Source organism: Falco rusticolus, chromosome 20 (assembly GCF_015220075.1).
Source record: "Falco rusticolus isolate bFalRus1 chromosome 20, bFalRus1.pri, whole genome shotgun sequence".
NCBI lineage: Eukaryota > Metazoa > Chordata > Aves > Falconiformes > Falconidae > Falco > Falco rusticolus.
In genome coordinates this window covers 250,105-273,119 of record NC_051206.1, presented here as the reverse complement: position 1 = coordinate 273,119, position 23,015 = coordinate 250,105, and the positions used below count along the sequence as shown (strand labels likewise).

At 67.6% G+C, this 23,015-nt stretch overlaps 5 protein-coding genes across 10 annotated transcripts; 2 read left to right on the top strand and 3 right to left on the bottom strand.

Annotated features, from left to right (window-relative positions):
- Positions 1–770: 770 nt before the first annotated feature.
- PURB (purine rich element binding protein B) lies at positions 771–1,796 on the bottom strand. Its single transcript, XM_037371647.1, is given in 7 exon segments — positions 771–1,004; positions 1,006–1,053; positions 1,055–1,097; positions 1,099–1,136; positions 1,138–1,638; positions 1,640–1,685; positions 1,687–1,796. Coding segments are annotated over 7 exon segments (1,020 nt in total).
- Positions 1,797–3,221: 1,425 nt separating this feature from the next.
- LOC119140368 (cytochrome c oxidase subunit 5B, mitochondrial) lies at positions 3,222–4,096 on the bottom strand. 2 transcript variants are annotated; one of them, XM_037371657.1, is made up of 4 exons: positions 3,948–4,096; positions 3,739–3,816; positions 3,543–3,641; positions 3,222–3,464 (listed from the first exon to the last, which is right to left on the bottom strand). In XM_037371657.1, exons 1-4 carry the CDS (start codon positions 4,039–4,041, stop codon positions 3,352–3,354), a joined length of 384 nt encoding a protein of 127 aa, XP_037227554.1. In that variant the 5' UTR covers positions 4,042–4,096; the 3' UTR covers positions 3,222–3,351. The 2 variants fall into 2 exon arrangements, with proteins under 2 accessions (XP_037227554.1, XP_037227552.1); XM_037371655.1 differs by having other exon boundaries at positions 3,545–3,641; positions 3,743–3,816; positions 3,948–4,087.
- Positions 4,097–5,317: 1,221 nt separating this feature from the next.
- On the top strand, positions 5,318–9,220 carry KCNIP3 (potassium voltage-gated channel interacting protein 3). Of its 5 annotated transcripts, XM_037371638.1 has the most exons (8): positions 5,318–5,606; positions 6,874–6,998; positions 7,095–7,164; positions 7,313–7,383; positions 7,866–7,973; positions 8,141–8,245; positions 8,370–8,432; positions 8,647–8,803. In XM_037371638.1, exons 1-8 carry the CDS (start codon positions 5,504–5,506, stop codon positions 8,692–8,694), a joined length of 693 nt encoding a protein of 230 aa, XP_037227535.1. In that variant the 5' UTR covers positions 5,318–5,503; the 3' UTR covers positions 8,695–8,803. The 5 variants fall into 5 exon arrangements, with proteins under 5 accessions (XP_037227535.1, XP_037227532.1, XP_037227534.1 ...); XM_037371635.1 differs by having other exon boundaries at positions 8,370–9,220; XM_037371637.1 differs by having other exon boundaries at positions 6,874–7,164.
- Positions 9,221–10,138: 918 nt separating this feature from the next.
- LOC119140358 (fumarylacetoacetate hydrolase domain-containing protein 2-like) lies at positions 10,139–12,843 on the top strand. Its single transcript, XM_037371642.1, is given in 9 exon segments — positions 10,139–10,646; positions 11,109–11,315; positions 11,390–11,450; positions 11,452–11,607; positions 11,687–11,746; positions 11,838–12,000; positions 12,169–12,277; positions 12,369–12,456; positions 12,704–12,843. Coding segments are annotated over 9 exon segments (1,113 nt in total). The 5' UTR covers positions 10,139–10,440; the 3' UTR covers positions 12,767–12,843.
- On the bottom strand, positions 12,839–22,969 carry GPAT2 (glycerol-3-phosphate acyltransferase 2, mitochondrial). Its single transcript, XM_037371658.1, is given in 24 exon segments — positions 12,839–12,987; positions 13,061–13,116; positions 13,607–13,660; positions 13,826–13,946; positions 14,033–14,170; positions 14,365–14,442; positions 14,545–14,693; positions 14,774–15,038; positions 15,105–15,175; positions 15,265–15,383; positions 15,474–15,559; positions 15,800–15,910; positions 16,003–16,209; positions 17,495–17,594; positions 17,712–17,852; positions 17,931–18,023; positions 18,968–19,026; positions 19,028–19,069; positions 19,071–19,098; positions 19,583–19,693; positions 20,908–20,981; positions 21,211–21,324; positions 22,491–22,567; positions 22,909–22,969. Coding segments are annotated over 22 exon segments (2,334 nt in total). The 5' UTR covers positions 22,491–22,567; positions 22,909–22,969; the 3' UTR covers positions 12,839–12,870.
- Between the last annotated feature and the right edge of the window lie 46 nt (positions 22,970–23,015).

Sequence of the window (23,015 nt, the reverse complement as noted above, 5' to 3'; positions counted from 1 at the left end):
CACAAAACAAAACAAAAAGAATTTGAAAGTTGGGGGGGGGGGGGGAGGAAAAAAAAAACCACACCAAAAAAAAGGAAAAAAAGAAGAGGAAACAGACGTTGGTCCAAGATGCGGCTCCCCTGCCCTGATGCTCTTCCCCCCCCCCAGCTCCGGCCCTGCACCGGGGGGGTCTCAGTGCGGTTCGGTGCTCGCGGGGGGGTGGGGGGGGATCTGGGCACTCCCCAAGAGCCCAAAAAGCAGCGAAGTGCCTGGGAGGGGGGTGCCAAGGCAGGGTCGGTGGTAAGCGGGGGGGGGGGCCGCAGCTGGTGTCCACGGTCAGGCCGGTTTCTCTCTCTCTCTGGTGGTGGCAGGGGGCCCGGGGGCCCAGGGTGGGGTGGGGCTCGGGGGTGAGCCCTGCACCCGTCTGGGGGGAGCCCGGGGGGGTGGGTCTCAGGGAGCCCGCACCCGGCCGGGGGGCTCAGGGAGGTGGTGCTTGGGGCGCCCTGCATCTGGCGGGGGGCTCAGGGCGAACGCTGCGCTGGCTGGGGGGCTCCGGGAGCCCGTGAGAGTCTCGGGGAGCCCTGTGCTGGCCGGGGGGCTCAGAGGAGCCTGGGTGGTTGGGGCTCGGGGGGGAGGGTCTTGGGGACCCCTGTGCCTGGCCAGGGGGCTTAGGGGAGCCCTGCGCCCGGCCAGGGGGCTCAGGGGAGCCTGCGCCCGGCCGGGGGGGGCCCGGGGGGGGGGGGGGGGGGGGCGGGGGGGGGGGGGGGCCGGCGGCGGGGGGTCTGGGGGGCTCAGTCGTCGTCCACGTCGTCACCGTCGGAGTCGTCGCCGCGCGGCCGCTGCGCTGCGGGCCCGGGCGGGCCGGCGCGCCGGTCGTAGAGCTTGTCCCGCTGGCGCTCCTGGATGTCGCGCATCTCCTCGGCGTAGCGGCAGAAGGCGCCGCCCGAACTTGGCCCAGGCCTTTAGGGGACGGTGATGGCGTTGCGGTAGGACGGCTTCACCTCGCTCACCCGCAGGAACACGCACGTACTTGTTGCAGCCCACGTCGAAGAAGAAGCGCTTGGAGTCCACGGTGGATGGAGGTGCCCTCGGGCAACTCCCCGTAGAGCCCCCCGCCCGCCCGGCCCACCGCCCCCGGGGCCGCCCAGCTCGTCCTCCCTCGCCCCCGTAGTCGTCGATGAGCTTGGCCAGGGCGTCACGGAACTCGATGAGGCCCTGGGCCGGCAGCGCGATGGTCTGGCCGCTCTGCAGCCCGGGGGGGCCGCCGGGGAAGCCCCCCGGGCCGCCGGGGCCGCGGTTGACGGTCTGGCGGATGCGGAGGAAGCGCCCGCGCTGGTTCTCCTTCAGGTCCAGGTAGTACTTGCGGTTCTCCCGCACCAGGAACTCGCTCTTGAGGGCGCGGCGGGGGCCGGGCCCGGCGCCGTCCTCGCCCGGCGGCCCGGCGGCCTGGGCCAGCTGCTCGGGGCTGGAGGGGCCCAGCTGCGCGTAGTGCTCGATGAAGTCGCCCAGGTAGTCGCGGAACTCGGCGGCCACCGCCATGGAGAGCGTGAGGCGGCTCTTGGAGCCGCCCGCCCCCACCTCGGCGATCTTGAGGAAGCGGCCCTTGGCGTTCTGCTTCACGTCCAGGTAGAACCGCTTGTTCTGGATGTCCAGCCGCTTCCGAGGCCAGCTCCTGCGTCTCCTGCTCCGGGCCCGCCCCGCCGCCGACCGGTACCCCCCGCCGGACCCGGACCCGCCGCCGCCGCCGCGGGCGGTCGCGAACCGCCGCTGCCGCTGCCGCTGCCGCCGCGCTCGCTGCCGCTGTCCCCGTCCGCCATCTTGTCCGCCCGCCCGCCCCCGCGCCGGCCCTTCCGCGCGCGCCGCCCCGCTTCCGGCGCGCGGCCCCGCGCCCCGCCCCGCCCCTCTGCGACAGGGGTGACGTCACCGTCGCACTCCGCCGCGCGCGCCGTGGCCCGCCCGCCTCCCCACCCCCCGCGCGTCACGTGGCCCACCCGCCGGCCCCGCCCCCCGCGTCCCCGCGCGCCTCTGCCACCGGTCCCGCCCCTCGCACGCTGGCCGCCCTGGACGCTACCGCGGCCACGCCCCCTCCCTGTCAGTGACGTCACCGGCCTCGCGTCACTGACGACGTCAGAAGCGCGGGAGAACCGGCGGCTTCTGGCACCCTCCCCCCCCCCGATTCCCCCGGGGCAAAGCCCGATGTGTGACGTCACGGCTGTCCAGCCTGTCATGTGATGTGACATCACCGCAGTTCAGCCTGATGTGTGACGTCACGGCGTCCAGTCTGCTCTATGACGTGACGGCTCCCCAGCCTGCCACGTGATGTGTCATCACCGCAGCCTGGCCAGGCCTGTGACGTGACATCACGGCTCCTTGGCCAGCTCTGACGTCACGGCTGCCCGGCCTGCCACGTGCTGTGACATCACAGCTGCCCGGCCTGCCTGTCCCCAAGTGTCAGTCCGGGGGCTCCAACCCCCCCAGGTGCCATGCGGGGGCAGCGCATTGGGCCAGCTGGGACCCCCAGGACCCCCCCGCAGCCACCAGGCTGCGCCAGCCCTGCGGCCGGGGGTCCCAGCCCAGGGGGGTGTGGGTCCGGCCACAGGGACAGGGATGGGGGAGGGGGGGGAGTCTCCAGGCTGAGTCCCAGGGTCGCCCACAGAACTGGGACCCCCATGCTGGGAGGGGGGAAATGTCAGGAGCTGGGGCCTGCGGGGCCTTGGCCCAGCACCATCCCACCCTGGCAGGACCCTCAGGCTGGTGGCCCCTGCCCCCCCCCCCCCCAGCACCACAGGGGTGGGACACAAGGAGCAGGGGCAGCCGGAGCTCAGACACCCCAGCGGCCTGTGTCCTGCTTTGCCCCCTCCCCAAGGACAGCCCTGGGCAGGGGCATGTGTAGTGTGTCACAGCCTAGACCAGCACCAGGGGTCACCCGGCAGGGGGGGGGGGGGCTGTGATCACCTTGGGTCTGGGGGCACCCAGGCTCCCCATGGCGGATGGGGGCTAATTTTGGGGAGGGGGGGCCATATGGCCCAAGCAAGGTCTGCTTCTGGAGCCTCCCCCCTCAAACAGCAGGACTCCCGAGGAACCCAGCAGTCGCCCCCCTCCCAGCACTCCCCAGGGCAGAGGAACTGTGAAGGTGCCCCCCACGCCCCCTCCCCACTCGCCCCCCCAACCGGCGTGTCGGCCCCCCGGCCCCCATGGGTGCTGCCCCCCTCCCCCCGCCCGGCACAGAGAGAGTCAGCGTGTCCACAGACAACACTTTATAGAGGGGGGGCACAGGTAGCAGGGCAAGGTGGGGGCGGCTCAGCTCGGCCCAGCAGGTGCCCGGGGGGTGCTGGGGGGTGCCCGGCGCAGCCCCCCCACCCGGGGGGGTGCTCAGTGGGGCAGCTCGTGGGGGATCAGCTTGTAGTGGGCACCGCAGGAGGGGCAGCGCTGAGCCTCCCCCTTGTGCAGCCAGAACCAGATGACGCAGCTGTTGTCCTCTTCGCCTGGGGGGGAGGAGGAAGAGGAGGGTGGGATGGGGGGGAGGGGGGGGGCGGCCAGAGGGGGCGGGGGGGGGGGCACTTACAGACGCCCCACGATACGCTTGTTGGTGATGGAGGGGACGAGGTTAGGGTCCTCCTTGGTCCCCGCGTAGCGCTTCGGCCGGAACATGCTGTCGGGGCCTGGGGGGGCAGGGGGTGAGCGGCGGGGCGCGCCCAGGCCCCGGCCCCCCCCTCACCGAGGACACGCGGGCCCTGGGAGGCCCCCCCCCCCCCGCACTCACCAGGCCCTTGTTCATGGCCTCCAGCACCTTCCGCTCCAGCCCCGTGGCCTGCTCCTCATCGGTGGCCAGGCGGTCTGCGGGGCACCGCGGTCAGACCGGGCGGGCGCGGCCCGGCCCGGCCCGATCCGGCCCCGTCCCCGCCCCCACCCCGTCTCCCCCGGTCGCCCCCACCCCGTCTCCCCCGGTCGCCCCCCCCCCCGCTCACCGGGCACGGCGAGGTGGCGGGCGGGCGCGGCCCGGGCGGAGGCGGCGGGCAGCAGCCGCAGGGCCGCGCTCACCCGCATTAACCTTGAGGCCATGGCAGCAGCGGCGACAGCGGCTAACGGCGCTTCCGGCGGCGAAAGCGGAAGTGGTGGCGCGAAGGGGCGGGACGTGCAACTAAGCCACGCCCCTCAGGCGGGGGCGCGCCCCAAGCCCCGCCCCTAGCGTCGCCCCCCGCCCACTGTCGAGGGGGACCCCGCCCCTGGCAGCAGTCCCCGCCCCCTCGTGCGGCCCCAGGGGGCGCCGGGAGCCGGGGTCGGGGAACGCGGGGAGGGACACTCCGGGGGGACAGCGCAGCCCGAGGGGCCGGGGACAATGTCCCCAGGGCCATGGGGCCAGGAGACCCCCGGGGAGACAGGCATGATGTCCCCTGGGACCATGGGACAGGACACCCCTGGGGGGACAGTGACGATGTCGCCTCAGGCCCCTGCGGACAGGGCAGCTTTGAGGGGTCAGGGACACTCCCAGGGGGACAGCGACAATGTCCCCAGGGCCAGGGGGACCAGGAAACCCCCGGGGGGATGGGGATGATGTCCCCCTGGACCATAGGGACAGGACACCCCCGGGGGACAGGGACAATGTTCCCCAAGCCTTGGGGACAGGAGACCCCTGGGGGGGACAGGGACACCCCCAGGGGATTAGGGACAGTGTCCCCCGGGCCACGGGGACAGGAGACCCCTGGGGGGACAGCAACAGTGTCCCCTGGGCCATGGGGACAGGGACACTCCCAGAGGGACACAGATGATGTCCCCCAGGCCATGGGGACAGGAGACACCTGGGGGGACCCGGACACCCCCAGGAGGGCAGGGACAGTGTCCCCTGGGCCATGGGGACAGGGACACCCTGGGGGGGACAGGGACCATGTCCCTGCGGCCACCGGGGACAGCCCCCCCCTGCCCCCCGGTGCTTACTCATCCCCATGGCGCCCACGCCGCTCCCCAGCCACCCGGCACTGACCATGGGGGTGGGCAGGCAGCACCCCTGGGGCAAGGAGGGGGGGGGCAAACCCACCTTCTTTCCCCCCAGTTTTAAGGCCCACGCAGGTTTGGGACCCCCCCTCCCCCCTGTTTGGCAAAGGGCCACCCACGGGTGCTGGGGGGACGGTGGGCAGTGCCCCTTGGCACCTCTGGTCTCCTGCCTTCCAGGGTTGGGGGTGTGTGTGGGAATTAAAAATAAAAATAATAAAAAAAAAGATTAAACCCATTAAACCCGGACCCAGCGGTACCACGGGGGGGGGGGGGGGGGGGGGGGGCCGGCGCGGGGGGGCGGCGGGCGCGTGCCAAGGGGGGAGGGCAGGACGGACGGCGCAGGCCGGCCCTGCTGCAGCCGCCCCAGCGCTCACCGGGACGGCACCTGCCCGCTGGCACCCTCACCCCCACCCCGGGGTGCCCCGCTTTTGGTGGGGGGGTGGGGGGGGTGACACAGGATACCCCGACGCCGGTTACCCCCCCCCCCCCCCAAAAAAAAAAAAAAAAAAAGAAAAAACCCAAAAAACCAGCCATGGGGATCCAGGGCATGGAGCTGTGTGCCGTGGCCGTGGTCATCATCCTCTTCATCGCCGTCCTCAAGCAGTTCGGCATCCTGGAGCCCATCTCCGTGGAAGGTAACACCCCCCCCCCCAGTTAATTTTAATTAATTAATTTATTTTCAGCCCCCCCCCTGCATCTCGGGGTACCCCCAGCCTTTCCCCTCCAGGTTAAAAGACCTGTTGGGCCCGTAAATGGTCACCGTGGGGTAAAACCTGCAGTTTTGGGCCCCCCACCCTGCTGGAAGGTTTGGGGGTGAAGGCTGGGGGGTGGGGGGCACGGGGGGAGCCGGCAGCCCCCTACCCCGGCCCCCCACACTTGCCGCGTCATGGCCCAGCCTTGCTCTGACCTTCCCCGAGGGGCTGGGCTGACTCTGCCCCCCCCCCCCCAACACCCAGCCCAAGGGACGCGGGCCCCCCAGAGCCCTCCTGAGGGGCCATGCTGGCGGCCTCCACACCCCCATTAACCCCTGAGACAGGACAGCGGGGACCCCCAGCGCACCGTGAGCCCCCAACCTCCCCGAGATGGGCAGCGGGGGCCCCCGAGCTCGCATTAACCCCCAGACCCTCCAGAGGTGGGGTGCTGGCAGTCCCCAAGCCCACATCGACCCCCAGAGATGGGACACCAGGGCCCCCCAATCCCCCCCCACCCCCAAAACGCCCCCAAGTTGTGACAATGGGGACCCTAATCCCCCCCCAACCCTCCAGATCCCCCTGAGATGGGGGGCTGAGCCCCCGGCCCCCACCCCACCCCAGCTGGGTGGAGGGGCTCGGCAACCACCCTCTCACACCCCGGCAAACCTGGCTCGGCAGGGCACGGGGGGGGTCACCCCCCAACAGCAGCACCCTGGGGGATCCCGGGCTTTTCCGGGGTGTCCCTACCGATGCGGCACAGCGGAGCCTTTACCCAACCCCAGCCCAGTTTTCCCAGCCCAAAGTTCCCGATATCCCTGGCTCGGCGCTGAACGGGTCCACGGGGGCTTCCCAACCTGGAATTATTAATGAGCCATCATTTATTAATTACCTTCCGCCAGGCCGGGTGCGGACGGGCGGGAGCATTAGCAGGGTCGGGGTGAGAGGCGGCTCCGGGATGCTCCGTGCCCCGGGAATGTGCTGCCAGAGTCGGACACGGGTTCGGTGGCGGCTGGGGATACCCTCCGGGTCGGCTGGCTTCTCCCTCGGGATGCTACACCTGGAGCTCCCCAGTTTTCCTCCTGGCACAAGGGGAATTTGGGGGCTGCCACCGGGTTGGGGGGGTTGGTTTTAAGCAGGGCAGGATCCGGGTGGGAAGCAGCATGGGATGAGGCGGGAACCCATGGGGGTCTTTGCCGGTGTCTCCTGGCAGACAGCGGCGATGCCGAGCTGGAGCTCTCGGCTGTACGGCACCAGCCCGAGGGGCTGGAGCAGCTGCTGGCGCGGACCAAGTTCACCAAGAAGGAGCTGCAATCCCTTTACCGCGGCTTCAAGAACGTGAGTGCTGGGGGGGCCCTCACCCCCCCCACCGCCAGGGCTGGGGGTGGATTTTGGTGGAGCTGGGGTTCACCGGGTGCTCACTCTCCTCCCCAGGAGTGTCCCAGTGGCCTCGTGGACGAGGAGACCTTCAAGCTCATCTACTCGCAGTTCTTCCCCCAAGGCGGTGAGTCGGGGGGACTCCCAAGGCCGGAGTGAGGGGTCCGGATGTGCCAGCGGGGGGGCTGCATCCAGAGAAAACGCCAAATCCTGATCTGGGTGCGTGCCAGGGGTGGGGCGGATCTTCACCAGCTCTCACCTTCCTCCCCTCGCAGATGCCAGCACCTATGCGCATTTCTTGTTCGACGCCTTCGACTCCGACCACAACGGGGTTCTCTGCTTCCAGGTGAGCATCCTGGCACCGCTTCTACGCCCGGCTCCTCGCCGGGAAAAGCCATGCTGGTGCTGCGCTCCTCGAGCCGCGGCCGGCTGTAAGTGTGCCCAGCGGCGTGATTCATCAGATCTTCCTCCTCGCCCGCGTGCAGTTGGGGATAAAAGCTCAGCGCAGCAGCGACGGCCAAACCCTTTGGTCTCCTCGACGGCGGGAGCCTGTGCCAGGAGAGTTCCAGGCACTGCGGCAGGGGTGGCTGGCAGGGGGGCCAGCACCGTTTTTTACCATGGCGATTAAAAATAGCTACGAGCGAGAATAGAAACGGGATCAATAGGAAAAAAATCCCCCGGGCGTCCCACGATCGATGGCAGTGCCGCGGCACCGGTGGAGGGGGGCGAATGGCTGAGCCAGGCGGGACACGGGTCCGTCCCCCAGGTCTGGGGGCGCCGGCGGTGCCCGTGGCTCAGCCCCGCTCACAGCTGTGGTTCCTCCGGCAGGATTTTGTCGTCGGCCTCTCTGTCTTGCTGCGGGGGACGGTGCACCAGAAGCTGAAGTGGGCTTTCAACCTCTACGATATTAATAAAGATGGCTACATCACCAAGGAGGTGACGGGGGGAGCAGGAGGACAACAACCAGGGGGGGCGGGTAGGGTGGGAGCATTGCAGGGGATACCCAGAGGGGGACGGCGACGATGGAAACAGGTGCTGGGGGGCAAAGGTACCCTTGTTCAGAAGGTTCCCGTCACCCTGACTCCACCTCTGTCCCACCCCAGGAAATGCTGGAGATCATGAAGTCCATCTACGACATGATGGGGCGCTGCACCCACCCCACCCTGCGGGACAGCGCACCTGCCGAGCACGTGGAGCTGTTCTTTCAGGTGAGACTGTCCCGCCTTGTCCCCTCCTGGCAGCCACCAAAACCCCCTGTGCATCACGGACTGGGGCTGTCCCCGCCGCCGGGGACAGAGATGTCCCCACTAAGCCCTTGCTGTTCTCTTGCAGAAGATGGACAGGAACGGTGACGGCATGGTGACCTTTGAGGAGTTTCTGGAGACATGCCAGAAGGTGAGGAGCTCGGGGTGGGCTTCGGCATCACTGCCATCCTCCTCCTCCTCACTGCCAGGCCTCCGAGTCCGAGCCATAACCTTCTTCCTTGTCCTGTCCCAAAACAATGCGCTGGGGGTGTTGGGAGAGATGGGGGCCGACAACTCCGGTCACCCTGGGGCTGATGGGAGGAGGGGGACCAGGGGCTCTGACCTCTCCCTCCCACCCTGTCCAGGACAAGGACATCATGAGCTCCATGCAGATCTTCGAGAACGCAATCTAGAACCCTGGTCCACCTGCTCGGCCCCACCAGTGCCTCTGCGAGTGGCTGAGGGGAATCTTTTTCTACTATTTCAATCAAAACAAGAGGTTGAAAGAAAGAAGAAAACAATCCACCTGGCTCCTGGCACTCCAATTACAAGAGACGAGAAGAAATAAGGACAATGTTGCTGGCTTGTCCGCCTGAGCCCTCCCCAGCACGGCGCCTGGTGGTGCGACCCCCAGCCAGACCCACTCTGGACGGCACAGCCCCCCCAGCAAGGATCCCTCTGCCCCAGGTGGAGGAGGTTACCTCGCCGCAGCACAAACCCAGACCCCTTCTCCCGGGATGTGACCCTCCAGGGGGAGGGTTTCTGTGCCGCAGCCACAACACGGCAGCTCTCGAAGGCCAACTGAGAGCACACAAACCTCCTCTCCCCTGCCATGCATGGCTCAAGGGGACACACACAGTGACCAGAGGCCGCTCCCCACATTCCAGCGGTACTAGGAGAGAAGGTTGATTTTCTAAATAAACAAATGGTGATGATTTAGGGATGAAACATGCCGCCCGGGGAGCTGAGGGGGAAGGACCAGCCAGGGGTCTGAGAGGGCAGCCCCGAGCCCCAGAGCGGCAGCAGGTACAGCCTCACTCAGCAAAGTGACGACGGCAGCCGGGAGGGCTCGCTGGGTTATTTCTGGCTTTTTTTCTCCTCACAAAGGGGCCGGGGAGGCCAAGCCAGGCCTCAGCCAGGCCCCTGCCCCCCGGCCCGGCCCCCTCCTCCGCAGCCGCCTGTTGCTCGTTCACTGACTGCGTGTTTCCATGAAATAAAAGTGAGAAACACCCGGCTCGGCGCGGCTCGCTCCCGGCCAGGGGCTCCGCCGGCCCCGGCCTCGGCGCCGTCATGGCGGCGCTGTCATGGCGGCGGGGCGCTGTCATGGCGGCCGCGCACGTATCCTAGCAACGCCGTTGTCCCGCCCCCCGGTAGCGGGAGGCGTGGCCGGACACCGCCGGCTCTCATTGGCGGCGCCGCCGGCGTGGCCGCGCCTTTGCCGCGCTCGCATTGGTCGGCCCGAGGGCGGGGCGGGGCCGCGGCACGGAGACCTTCACGGGGGTGGCGGGAGGTCGGCGCGTGCCGGGGCGGGAGTGGCGCGGCACGTGACGTAGGTGGCAGCGGGGATCCCCTGCGGCCCCCCGGGATCGGCGGGCACCGGCATCGGGGCGGACGGGACTGGGCTGGGGGTCCCCGGCGATCGGGCTGGGCGGGGTCGGGGGGGGGGAGGGATCCCCGGGGGTCGGACTGTGCGGGGGCGGGGGCGGGATCCCCTGGGATAGGGTCTGAGCGGGTTCAGGGTGGGGAGGATCCCCTGGGATTGGGGCTGAGCGGGGAACGGGGGAGGATCCCGGGGGGGTCAGGCTGTGCAGGTCCGGGTGGGGGATTGGGCTGAGCAGGACCGGGGTAGGGGGGGGATCCCCCGGGGTCAGGGGGGTTCCTTGGGATCAGGCTGAGCAGGTACGGGAGGGAATATCCTCTGGAATAAGGCCTATGGGGGATCGAGGCAGGGAAGGATCCCCCAGGTCTGGGGTTATGCGGGATCAGGGGGACCCCTGGGATCAGGCTGAGTGAGATCAGGGTCAAGGGATATCCTCTGGGACTGGAACAGTGTAGGATCAGGGGAGATCTCCTGGGACTGGGCGGATCCTTGGGATCAGGACTGTGTGGAATTGGGGAGTGTGGGGGGGAATCCCCTGGGACTGGGGCTGTGCAGGAGCATGGGAGGGAATCCTCCAGGGATCTCACTATGCAGGACTGGGGAGATCGGACAGGATTGGAGTGGTGTGGAACTGGGGGAAGAGATCCCCTGGGACTGGGGTGATGTGGGATTGGAGGGATCCCTGAGATCAGAGCCGTGCCAGATTGCAGGGATCCCCCAGGATCTGGACTGTGTGGGATCAGGTGATCTGCTCCCCCTCATCTGGTGAGCTGGGTGATCCAGCTGTCCCCTGGATCTGTTCCATGCTGGGGCCCATTCCCTGCCATGGGAGGGTTTTGCTGCCATACTAGGGATCTGGTCTGTGCTGGGATCTGTTGCCCCGGGGAGAGATCCACTGTCCCCAGCCTTCCCTTACTGGGGCCTGACGCTGTTTCCCCTCCCAACCTGTCCCATGCTGGGATCTGCCCCCCCCCCCAGGAGATCTGCTCGGCCTGCGCAGGGGCCCCTGGTGCTGGGATCTCCCCTCTCTCCAGGATTGCTCCTGTGCTGGGATCTGCGTCTTTCCCCTCCCCAAGGGCCTATGCAGGATGCGGCCCCTCCTCGCCCCGCTGCAGGGTGTCAGCCCCCAGGGACCCCCTGCGCCAGAGGGATCCAGCATTGGCCTGGGGGGGTCCCCAGCACCCCTGGGCGGTGGTGACAGCTGACACTGGGATACAACCCGGGCAGGATCCCCAGGATCAGGCGGGGGATGCGGCTGCCGGGGGCCATGCGGCTGGTGCGGTTCCGGGGGACCGGGGGCGGTGAGCCCCGGCTGGGGCTGGAGGAGGCGCCGGGGGGGGACCTGGTGGACCTGAGCACGGCAGAGCCCGCGCTGCCCCGCTCCATGCGCGCCTTCCTCGAGCGTGGCCGGGGGGGCCTGGCCGCTGCCCGCAGGTGGGTGCCCCCACGCCCCGACACCCACCCGGTGGCCGGATCCGGCCCCGGTGCTGAGCCCCGGCCGCCCGCAGGGTGCTGGAGTCGGGCGGGCACCGGGTGCCGCGGAGCTCGGTGCAGCTGCTGGCGCCCGTGGGGGACCCCCGAGAAGGTGATCTGCGTGGGGCTCAACTACCGCGACCACTGCCTGGAGCAGGGCGTCAGCGTCCCCAGGGAGCCCATCATCTTCAGCAAGTTCCCCAGCGCCATCGCCGGGCCCTTCGATGACATCGTGCACCCCCAGGAGAGCACTGTGAGTACCCCAGCCCCCCCGCGGGGCACGGCCCCCCCCCCCCCCCCCCCCAATTTCAGCACCCCGCTTTCTCCCCCAGGAGGTGGACTGGGAGGTGGAGCTGGCCGCTGTCATCGGGACCAAGGGGCGGCACATCCAGGTACCCCCCACCCCGGCGCCCACCTTGTTCAGGGGGTTGGTCAGCCCTGTCCCCCCCGGTTAAGTGGGTCCCCGTTGTGTCCCCACCCAAGGAGGCATCGGCGCTGGACCACGTTGTGGGCTACACGGTGGCCAATGACATCAGCGCCCGGGACTGGCAGATGCGGCGGAACGGGAGGCAGTGGCTGCTGGGGAAAACCTTCGACACCTTCTGTCCCCTGGGGCCAGCTCTTGTCACCAAGGAGGCGGTGGCAGGTGGGGACAGGGACTCATCCCCATCTGACGCAGGAGGCAGCGTGCACCCCTCTCCCCAAAAGCACCCCTGTCTTTCCCAAGGGGGGGGGGGGGCGTCACAACAAGTTCCCATGGTGCTGTCTCCATGTGTGTGTCCCCCGGTGTGACATGTCCCCTCTGTCCCCACAGATGTCCACAACCTGGGCATCCGCTGCAGCGTCAACGGGCAGGTGATGCAGGACAGCAGCACGAGCCAGCTCATCTTCAGGCTGCCCAAGCTCATCGCCTGGGTCTCCCAGTAGGTGCTGGGGGGGGCTGGTGGCACCGGCACCCCTCCCCAGGGCATCAGGGGGGCCACAACTGACACCTCCCGGCCCCCTCCCCACCAGGTTTGTCACACTGGTCCCTGGGGACATCCTGCTGACTGGAACCCCACGCGGCGTGGGGGTCTTTCGGAATCCCCCTGTGTTTCTTAAGGTGAGGGAAAGGCGGGGGGGCTTGAAATCGGGCAGGGGGGGAACTTCAAAATCAGGCTGGGGGGGGGTGGGGGCTCGAAATCGGGCTGGGAGAGGCTTGAAATGGGGCTGAGGGGTGCTCCAAAGTGGGTGGCGGGGGGTGGGTGCCTCCAAATGGGGCTGGGGGTCCAGTGTGGGGCCATGAAGGCCCCCACCGGGGGGGCGCGGTGGCGAGGGGGGGGCTGCCCGCCTCCCCGTGCCCCTTGCAGAGAGGAGACGAGGTGCGGTGCGAGATCGAGGAGCTGGGCACCATCTGCAACAGGGTGGTGTGAAGACAGAGACCCCCAGCGTCGTCCCCCCCCAACGCCCCCCCCCCCGCGGGGTTCAATAAATCCAGAGCCAGGTCCCATCCCTGCTCCCGGGTTTACTGGCGCGGCTACGGCTGGATGAACTGCTGGATGAAGGCTCCCAGCTTGGCGCGGCTGGTGCTGGAGCGGAAAGGCTGGGCGAGGTGGAGCAAGGGTCCGGGGGGGCTGCGCACTGCCTCCAGCACCTGGGGAGGGGGGGAATGTCAGCGGGGGGGGCAGCTTGAGGGTGGGGGTCCGGCGGAGTGCAGCCGTGCTTACCCCCATCTCCTTGAAGGTCTGCAGGGAGCTCAGTGCCAGGCTCCTGTCTAGATGCTCTGGAGGGAGAGAGATGCTGGAGGGAGCCCCCACATCCCACCCCCCAGGCACCCGCAGCCCGGCTAACGCGGGGTGCTCACCCCAAAGCAGGGGGGCTGCCCCCATCTGTCCCTCGTATCCCACTCCCTGGGCACCCCAGTCTGTCCCCAGCATCCCACCCCCCGGGTACCTGCAGCCCAGCTAAGGGGGGTGCTGACCCCAGAGCAGGGGGGGCCACCCCCATCCATCCCCACATCCCACCCCCTGGGCACCTACAGCATGGCTGAGGGGGTGCTGACCCCAAAGCAGGGGGGGGCCACCCCCATCCATCCCCACATCCCACCCCCTGGGCACCTACAGCATGGCTGAGGGGGTGCTGACCCCAAAGCAGGGGGGGCTGCCCCCGTCCATCCCCCACATCCCACCCCCTGGGCACCTACAGCCCGGCTGAGGGGGGTGCTGACCCTAAACCTGGGGGGGTTCCCCCGTCCGTCCCCCACCCTGACTCACCGAACCCCTTCTCCTCAGCCAGGAATTGCAGCAGCGCCTCCACGTAGGCTGCCTCTGGAATTGGGAGAGGGGGGTGTCAAACCCCATCCCCCCCAGCGCCGGGGGAGGGGGCACAGCCCCTCGCCGGCCTCCAAAGGGAGCTTCAGCTGTGCCTCAGTTTCCCCCAAGCCAAGGCAAGGGGGGCTGGCATGGTTGGTTGCCCACCCCGGGGAGTCCTACCAGCTGGGGCCAGCTGGGGCGGTCCAAGAAGGCCACGGCTGCGGCGAGGGTCCTCAGCGGGGGGCTCAGCAGGCGGCAGAGGAAGAGGAGGGAAGCTGGGCGAGCCCTGGGGCTGGCTGAGCTGGGCGGGGGGAACCAGAGCTTGGCAAGACCCCCCCCTCACCCCGCCAACGGAGCAGCCGGGGCACAGCGGGGGGCACCCGGTACCTTGAAGCAGCGGTTGGGGACCACGCTGTCACCGTTTGCTGTCGCTGTCGCTGTCGGTGAAGTCCAGCGCGGCCCAGGGACTGCCGCTGGCTGAGGGGCCGGGGGGCCCGAGTCGCAGACCCAGCGCCCACCCTCCGGCTGCAGGGACAAGCCAGGTGCCACGTCACCTCTGAAGCCAACCGGCATCCCGGCCCCCCACAGGGACCCCAGCCCCCCGGCCAGGACCAGAGAGCGCAGCGAGGGCCGAGCCACCCACCCCCAGGTGTGAGCAGGGGGTCCCACCGGGGCACCCACCCCCGGCATGAGGAGGGGGTCCCCACAGAGCCACCCACCTCCTCAGCCTCCAGCAGCCCACACAGGAGGAGCTTGTCCACGATGTCCTGGCTCCAGCCATCCAGGGCCTGGCAGGGCTGGGGAGAGGGTGAAAGGGGTGGCGGCAGCCAGACCCCCGCCGGCGGGGTGACGGGCCACTTCCATGCGACGGCAGAGCCGCCCCGCGCCAGAAGCCCCACCTGGAGCCCCAGCAGGTTTGGGGGCAGCAGCCGGAGCAGCTCCTGGATCTTGTGAAGCAGCTCGTACCTCGCTAAGCACAACGCCGGCGGAGCCATGGCCGCCCCCAGGAAGGGCAGCATCTCCATCAGCACGGCACGGATGGCGCAGGCTGCGGGGAAAGCAGCGTCACCGCCTGCCCCGGCACCACCGATCCCGGGTGTCGCCGATCCACCGCGCCTTGCTCCTCACCTCCCACTGCCTCGCTGGCGAAGACGGGCAGGATGGCGGCACTGTAGAGGCCCAGCTCGCCCAGGGCCTCCGCTGAGGCCTTGGGGACCACCAGGACATCCCCGATGGGGGACAGGCGGTAGAGGCGGAGCCGGGGTCCCAGCAGGCTGAGGCTGTGCTGCACCAGGTGCCGGAGCTGCCCCGAGAAGCCCGTGTCACGCTGGTGCAGCAGGGTCTCCTCCAGCAGCCAGGCAAAGTCCCGCATCAGCCGGGAGAGGAAGACGCCCTGGAGGAAGGAGAAGATGGAGTCTTGCCCCAAAGGAGGAGAAACCCAGACCCCTCCTGCTCTCACCTCGCGGTGCTTGTGCAGCAGCAGCGCGGACGTGATCCCCACAGCCATGACGGCAGAGCAGGCAACACCATCTGCAAGGGGGGGAGAGGGGTTTGTTGGGGGGGGAACCCCCCGCCCCGAGCCCGAGGGGACAGACGCCCCCCCCCAGCAGACCCCTCACCGCTCAGGCAGTGCAGGCCCAGCCTGGTCACCAGCATCTCCTCCTCTGCCTCCCAGCCGGTGGCCGTGGCGGGGCCGGGCTGCCAAACCTCCGCCGCCTTCTCGTCCGGCCGGCTGGGGCTGGAGAAAGCGGGATGAGAGGGGGGAGGGCGCGGGGCTGGGAGCAGCGTCGGGGGCGAGATGTTGCCGTGGGGCTCAGCTCTTGCTCACCACATCCCGAGGATGGTGGGCACCAGCGGCTCCTCCGGTGGCTTCCCCACGCTGCTCTGCCCGGCCAGGTTTTGGGCCACAAACTCCTGGGAACAGGGAGAAAGAAGCCCGTTGGGGCTTGCAGCCCTCGGCACCACCAAGCTGAATTGATCCCTTATGTCCCCAGGGCCTCAGGGCTCACCTAACCTAACCCCCTGGAGACAGCGGATCCACCAGCCACCCCAAACCCCGCAGCGGTTTGCGTAGCCGCCGGCACCGCAGCCACAACCCCCCCAGGGCTGGGACGGATCCAGCCGGGACCCCCGCTGCAGACCCTGCTGCCGTACCCGTAAGGAGAAGGGCTGGGCGAAGTCCACGCGGGCGCAGCCCAGGGGTCGGCGTAGGGCCCGGCACGCCGCCCGCAGCAAAGCACCGAGCCCGAGCGGCCGGGTGCCGCGCTGGGAGGAGAGGGGACCAGAACGTTAACAGGGTGACAGAGGCAAGCACCCCGCCATTTGGGTGCTGCACCCATGCCCGCAGGACCTCTCACCGCTCCTTCCCAGTGCGAGCCGCTGGGGACCACGTCGTAGGCGATGCCCACGGGGACCAGGAGGATGTCAGGGACGGTGCCATCGCGCACGGCTCGGTACACCAGGGCCAGCCACTGCCGGGCAGCGGCTGAGAGGCACATGGCAACCGGGGGCTCCTCCAGGAAGATGAGCAGCGGCTGCCGGCTCCTCAGCACCTCTTCGACGTACTGGTGGGGCAGACGGGCCAAGGCCGGGGGGTACTGGCAGCACCCTCGGGACGCACCAGAGCTGCTGGCACCCACTGCACAGCCAAAAGGCTCAGCCACCCGTGGCTGAGACACTCCTAGGCAGCTTTGCCAAGCGCTTTTGGAGCTTGGAGGGGTGCATCATCCCTCCCAGCACCCCAGGCTGGACCTACCACGGCCAGGATGGCCCCTGGGAGCTCGGGGGGTGCATCATCCCTCCCAGCATCCCAGGCTGGACCTACCACAGCCAGGATGGCCCCTGGGAGCTCAGGGGGTGCATCATCCCTCCCAGCACCCCAGGCTGGACCTACCACGGCCAGGATGGCCCCTGGGAGCTCGGGGGGTGCATCATCCCTCCCAGCACCCCAGGCTGGACCTACCACAGCCAGGATGGCCCCTGGGAGCTCAGGGGGTGCATCATCCCTCCCAGCATCCCAGGCTGGACCTACCACGGCCAGGATGGCCCTGGGAGGCTCGGGGGTGCATCATCCTCCCAGCATCCCAGGCTGGACCTACCACAGCCAGGATGGCCCCTGGGAGCTCAGGGGGGTGCATCATCCCTCCAGCACCCCAGGCTGGACCTACCACGGCCAGGATGGCCCCTGGAGCTCGGGGGTGCATCTCCCTCCCAGCATCCCAGGCGGACCTACCACAGCCAGGATGGCCCCTGGAGCTCGGCGGGTGCATCATCCCTCCCAACACCCCAGGCTGGACCTCCAACGGCCAGGATGGCCCCTGGGAGCTCGGGGGGTGCATCAGCCCTCCCAGCATCCCAGCTGGACCTACCACAGCCAGGATGGCCCCTGGGAGCTCAGGCGGGGTGCATCATCCCTCCCAGCACCCCAGGCTGGACCTACCACGGCCAGGATGGCCCCTGGGAGCTCGGGGGTGCATCATCCCTCCCAACACCCAGGCTGGACCTACCACGGCCAGGATGGCCCCTGGGAGCTCGGGGGTGCATCATCCCTCCCAGCACCCAGGCTGGACCTACCACGGCCAGGATGGCCCCTGGGAGCTCGGGGGGTGCATCATCCCTCCCAGCACCCCAGGCTGGACCTACCACAGCCAGGATGGCCCCTGGGAGCTCAGGGGGTGCATCATCCCTCCCAGCATCCCAGGCTGGACCTACCACGGCCAGGATGGCCCCTGGGAGCTCGGGGGTGCATCATCCCTCCCAGCACCCCAGGCTGGACCCTACCACGGCCAGGATGGCCCCTGGGAGCTCGGGGGGTGCATCATCCCTCCCAGCACCCCAGGCTGGACCTACCGCAGCCAGGACGGCCCCTGGGAGCTCTTCGTCCCGGTCGATTGGCATCTGCTCCATCCTCGAGGGCAGGAAAATCCCTCCCAGGCGGCTGAGCAAGGCTCTGCGGGGGAAAGACGATGCCACGGGCACCCACCGTGCACAGGGCCACGGCACCCCAGTTCCACCACCACGGGCTGGGGCTTACACAGTGCTGCAACCGGTGCCTGCTGGGCCTTACCGGAGGCGAGGGCTGCAGACCCGGCCGCCCCACCGTCACCTGGGCACTCCCAGCCCCTGGGAGAAGAGAAGGAAGGACAGGAGCAGCCCATCCAGCTGGGATTTGTGTGTTGAGAGGAAAACCAGCGGCACGCCAGGCTGCAAGGAAAGTGGCCAGGGCTCAGCACCCGGTGTGCCAGTGGTGAGGCCAAGCGCGGCTCGCCGGGCTTCCTACCATCCTGCGGCCCTCAGCACCATCTCCAGCTGCCCTCGGTGGAGCTGCACACTGAGGAAGAGGCAGTTCAGGAGCTTGAGCAGAGCCCAGTTGCACAGTCTGCGGAAAACGAGCAGGTGAGCAACCCTGGCAGGGGCCGTGCCTGCCCCCAGCCCCACCGGAGACCGGATCCAGCCCACCCTTCCCTGCCTCAGTTTCCCCACCCAGACAGCAAAGGGGCTGCGTGAGGACAGCTCAACGCCAATCTCGCTTCTCAGCTCCCATAAAGCAAATAAACAGCTCTATTATCAATTAAGTTAAAACACGTAAAGGCTGGATGTGACAAGAACACCCCCTTCTCCCCCTAGCAACAAAAGCTGAAGTCAATTACCCCTCCATCTCCCATTCCTCCCGCACACTGTTTACGGGAAGGATCCGAGGGCTTTTATCCCCTGGGTAATTTCTTTCCTTTAAATACTTCAGACTGCTCAGAGGGTTCTTTTATTACAGCTCAATCAGACAAGCAATTAGGCTACAATGCAACCTCTAATTGCCAATTTCTCAATGAGGGGAGGAAAAAAGAAAAGAGGAGAGAGAGAAAGAGAAAGGAAAAAGTTCTCTTTTTTTGCTTGCTTAGATTTCCATCCTCCCAGGTTGGGTTTTTTTTTTTTCGTTAGGTTGGGGTTTTTTTTTTCCCCTCTCCCTTCCTCCCTGCAGTGTCAGATTCCAGCTCCCTGGAAGGAATAGGGGGAAATATCCCCAGGGAGCTGCATGGGAAGCCAAGGGCTGCCTGCCCTGCCAGTGGTGCCCTGAGCTCTCTGCATGTGCATCCCCCCAAGGGGTCCACGCACTCCCCCCCCCGCAAGGTGGCTCACGGGCACAGGGCACCAAGGCACCGCCGACAGCCATCCAAAGGGGCTCAACACACAGAGTGAGAGAGCTGGAGCGGAGGAGAGAGACTGGGGAATGCCCCAGCCAGGGACTGGGAGCCCTCCAGAGGAGGTGGGAGATGCCTGCGAGGGGGGACCCGCACCCACAACCCTCCCTGGAGAGGGAGCACAGACCTCAGCATGATGGGGGAGAGCGGGGCCTGGATTTTCCACCAGATCTTGAGTATTTTCTCCCTTCCACTGCTGGAGGGATGCACCATCCCCTCTCGAGCCAACGGGACCGGCCGGCAGCGACATCCTGCACCCTGCGGAGGGGACGGCGAGGCGGTGGGAAGCGCAAGGCGAGCCAGGGGTTAACAAGCGTTTCTGTATTACAGTAATTACAGTGTGCTGGCTGCCAGCCTCCTGCTGGGTAATTAGTGGGTACCGAGTTAGGTGACAGCTGCCTGGCAAGGCCATGTCCTCGGGAAGGGGCGAGACCCAGAGAGCCCCAGGACCAGGGGGCAGAGCCGGTTCCCCACCGAACCGGGGTACGGGCTGCTTTTGGGGGGGGTGCTGAGCTCGGGGCCGGGAGCAGCCACAAAGCCCCTTCCTCGGGGTGAGCTCGTGGCAAGGCCACAGCAGCAGAGAGGAACCAGCACATTTCTTTCCACCGGGAGCAGATGAGCACATCCCTTGCTCCAGCGGCCAAATGGGACCCCACGGGTCTGGGGGATGATGCTGCAGGACCCAGGTCCTGCAAGGGACGAAGACAACCGTGGAGAGCCCCCCCCAGCCACTCCCACCTACCTCTGGCTGTGGCAGACCCTCTCCAGAAGGTCTCCCGGGGTGTCAGCCAGAACCTTCCAGTCCCAGACAGCCAGGAAACCGCAGACCCTTCGGACCAGCCAGCCCCGGTACCTGGGCAGGGAGACAGACAGCAGCTTAGAGGCTTTTCCAGGGTGCTCAGCCTCCCTCCAACCAGCTCTTTGCAAACATTTGACATTTTTCTCCCCATTTTACAGCTGGGAAAATGGAGGCACCAACAGAAGGATGCTCTGGGCTGCCCCAGCCCTTGCAGCATCGCCCCTTGTGTGGGGAGGAAACCTGCAATGGCTAGAAATGCGCAGGGGACGCTGCGGAGGTCCCAGATCGGGGATTTTTCCAAATCTGACCCCAAACCAGAGCTGGGCAGCACCTGGCAGGGATGCAAGTGATCTCTGAGGTATCACAGAGCGGGTACAACCCAGGGAAAGGGCTGCAGGTGGCTGGAGAGGGACAGGGGCGCTTTAGACCTTCGTCTTTCCGCTGTGATCTCAACCACCCATCACCGGGCTCCTTTTAGCCATCCCGCAACTCCGGAGTTGCTGCAAGTGGGGATGAATTATTCAACGAGTTGGAAAGCTGGAGCTCAAATATTTCAAGCTGAATGGAGTATAATGACCCGATTTGGAAAAATACAGTGCAAAAATTGCTAAGCCACCAGGGACTGTTCCGCAAGGGGAGAGGAACCCAAGGAGTCCAGCACCTCCGGAACAAAAAATGTCAGGCGTTTGGCAAAGAAACGGCTCCTGGCTTCCACGTCAGCCGGAGGAAAAGGCTGGGTGACAGCAGCTGGAGGTCCGGGGTGAGGGCCCATGGGTAGGAAGAAGAGCAGGAGGGGTTTGGGGCAGAGGCCACCCCGCCTCTCCCCAGGGGCTGGGATCCAGGCACGCTCCATGGGCTGCGTGAGCTTGTCCTTGTGCCGGCGCCAGAGAGGGGAACAAAAACACCCCCAGCCCCTCCCCCCCGCCAAGTTCTTCCCAACAGCATCAAGATACCAAGTTTTGTTTAAAAAAAGAAACAACCCCAAATCCTTGACTCTGGGGCTGACTTCTCCCAGCCCAAGGGTGACAGCAGCCGGAGGAACAGACCAAGCCCTCTCCCCTCTGCTCTGCACCCGGAGATGTGGCTTCCAGCCTTTCAAAATAATTAACATAACTCCTTTTTGGACTAATTAGGGAGTAAGGATGATGGAGAGGCATCCTCACGCTCCTGCGCAGCAGGGGAAGGGACTTCCATGGGGATTTGTATGAAATCTGGGGAAAATGTGGTTTGCCCAGCGTGCTCCAGCACACAGCTCGTCCCATCCTCACCGCGTGTCCTCCTCCGTCACCCGGATGGTGTCGCGGAAGCCGAGGGAGGAGAGCTGCCGGTGGTAGAATCCATCCTGGAAGGAGAACGTGGGGTCAGCCCCCTAGGCAGCGGCGGGTCTGCCCTTGAGATGGCTCTGGGAAATGCAGGGGGGTCGGCTATGCCTGCCCCCCCCCAGCCCCCAGCCCTCCCCAGGCACACAAGACCCTTGGGATGGGCCTGGTGCCCTTCACCAGCATCCCAAGGTCCCAAACTCCTCCCAGGCAGCTCCGGGAAGCACGGAGCTCCCAGAGCCACGCTCTTACCCAGCTCCTCGGGGTGCAGGTCTGGCAGCAGCGCCTCAAGGGCGGGCGGCACTTGCCCAGGAAAGGGATGAAAATTTCCAGTTTCTGCCCCGATTCGCAGACGGAGGCTTTCATCTGGGGGGAGAGAGAACACGACACAAACCCTGGAAACCCCAAACGGTGGGCAGCGCTCCCCAAAACGCACGTGCTGCCGGGCAAAGCCGCGTTACCGGGGGAGATACAGCAAATCCATCTGGGGTCAAGGAGGGGCTGCAGCTGGTGTGTCCCCCTGAGGGGACGCTCCCCACCGAGGGGTCACCTACATTGACCCAGGTCCGGTGGGCTCAGCACCCAGGGAGCTCGGGCAGTGGGTCCCGCGCAGGGATGAGCCCGCAGAGACGTGGCCGGCACCGGGATGCGGGGGCTGGCTGGGGAGACCTGGGCAGGAAGGGGTCCGCGGAGCTGGGGGCACATGAGGGGTCTGGGCTCTCCCCGTCCCCATCCCACCTGCAGCAACTGGCAGCCCCCTCCACCACCACACCCAGCACCGTGGGGCAACACAGGATAGGGCCCGCAGGGTGCCAGGAGGGGGGCGCAGGGCAGGGACCCCCTCCTCAGCAGGGAAATGGATGGCTGCCAGCACAAAGCGGGGGGGGGGGGGGGGCGGGGAACCCAACGCGTGGGGGTACCCAACCCAGCAACCAACTCGCCAAAACCTCTTGGGAGAATCATTTATTCTCCGTAATCAAGCTCCGGTGCCGCTACAATTGACTTTTCCCTCCCACATCCCCCTCCCCCCGGCAAGGAGATGCCAACCTGCACCCCAACCCCCGCACAGCCCCCCCCCCCGAGCTGCCTTCCCACCCCTCCCCCCCCCAGCAGACCGGGGGCACCTGGCATTGCCCCCCGGTGCTGAGAGAGGGGCTGCTTGTATGGGAGACCCCCCCCCCCCAGGTATCAGGGGCTTTTCAGTCACATCTGCCCCCTCCCTTCGCTGTGGGGTAGTTTTAAGAAATTTTATTCCCCCCCCCAAAAAAAAGGGGGGTGTGGTGGAAACCGATTTGGTTTGAAAATGTTGCTGGGGGGGCACAGAGAAGTGAGGCTGGAGCAGAGGGAACCCCAGCGAGGGCTGGGAGCACTGGGGACCCCCCCAGCATGGCGCATGGGACCCCCCCCCCAGCATGACACCGCAGCTGGATTTACCAGGGGGTGCGCATGGTGTGGGGGGCACAGGGCCACCCCCCAGTGTGGGGTTCGGTGTCCCCCCCCCCCCCCATGCCCACCCCCAGGGAGTCACATACCTCCGGGCTGGGCTGTCGCGGGTGGGGGGATGGTGCTGGCAGCCCCCGGCGTGGGGTAACCGGGGTGCTCGAGGGTCCTGGAAAAAAAGAAATGGGCAGAAAGGGCCGGGGCGGAAGGTTTCGGTCCTGGGGGGGCTGCGGGCAGAGGACACCCCCCGGGCCCCATAGGGCGGAAGGGGGGGGGGAGGGGCGCAGGGACCCGCTCTCACCTGCCCCCGGCCCGGAGGGGGGGGGCGTCGGTCCCGGAGGAACCCGGCCGGGGGGGGATGGGGGCACGGCCCGGCTGCCCCCGGCCCCCCCCCGGGACTTTTGCTCCCCCCGGGACCGGCCCCCCCGTGGAGCTCTGCTCCCCCCTGGGACGGCCCCCACGCCTGCCCCTCCCCCCTCAGTCCCCGTCCCCCAGGGCCCCCCCCCGGACCTCAACCCCCCCTGGGAAGAGCCGTGACGCGGGGTCCAAACGGGCCGGATCTGCCTGACCCCCCCGCGGCCCCGCCCCCCCGGCTGCCCCCCTCCCCCCCCCGGAGC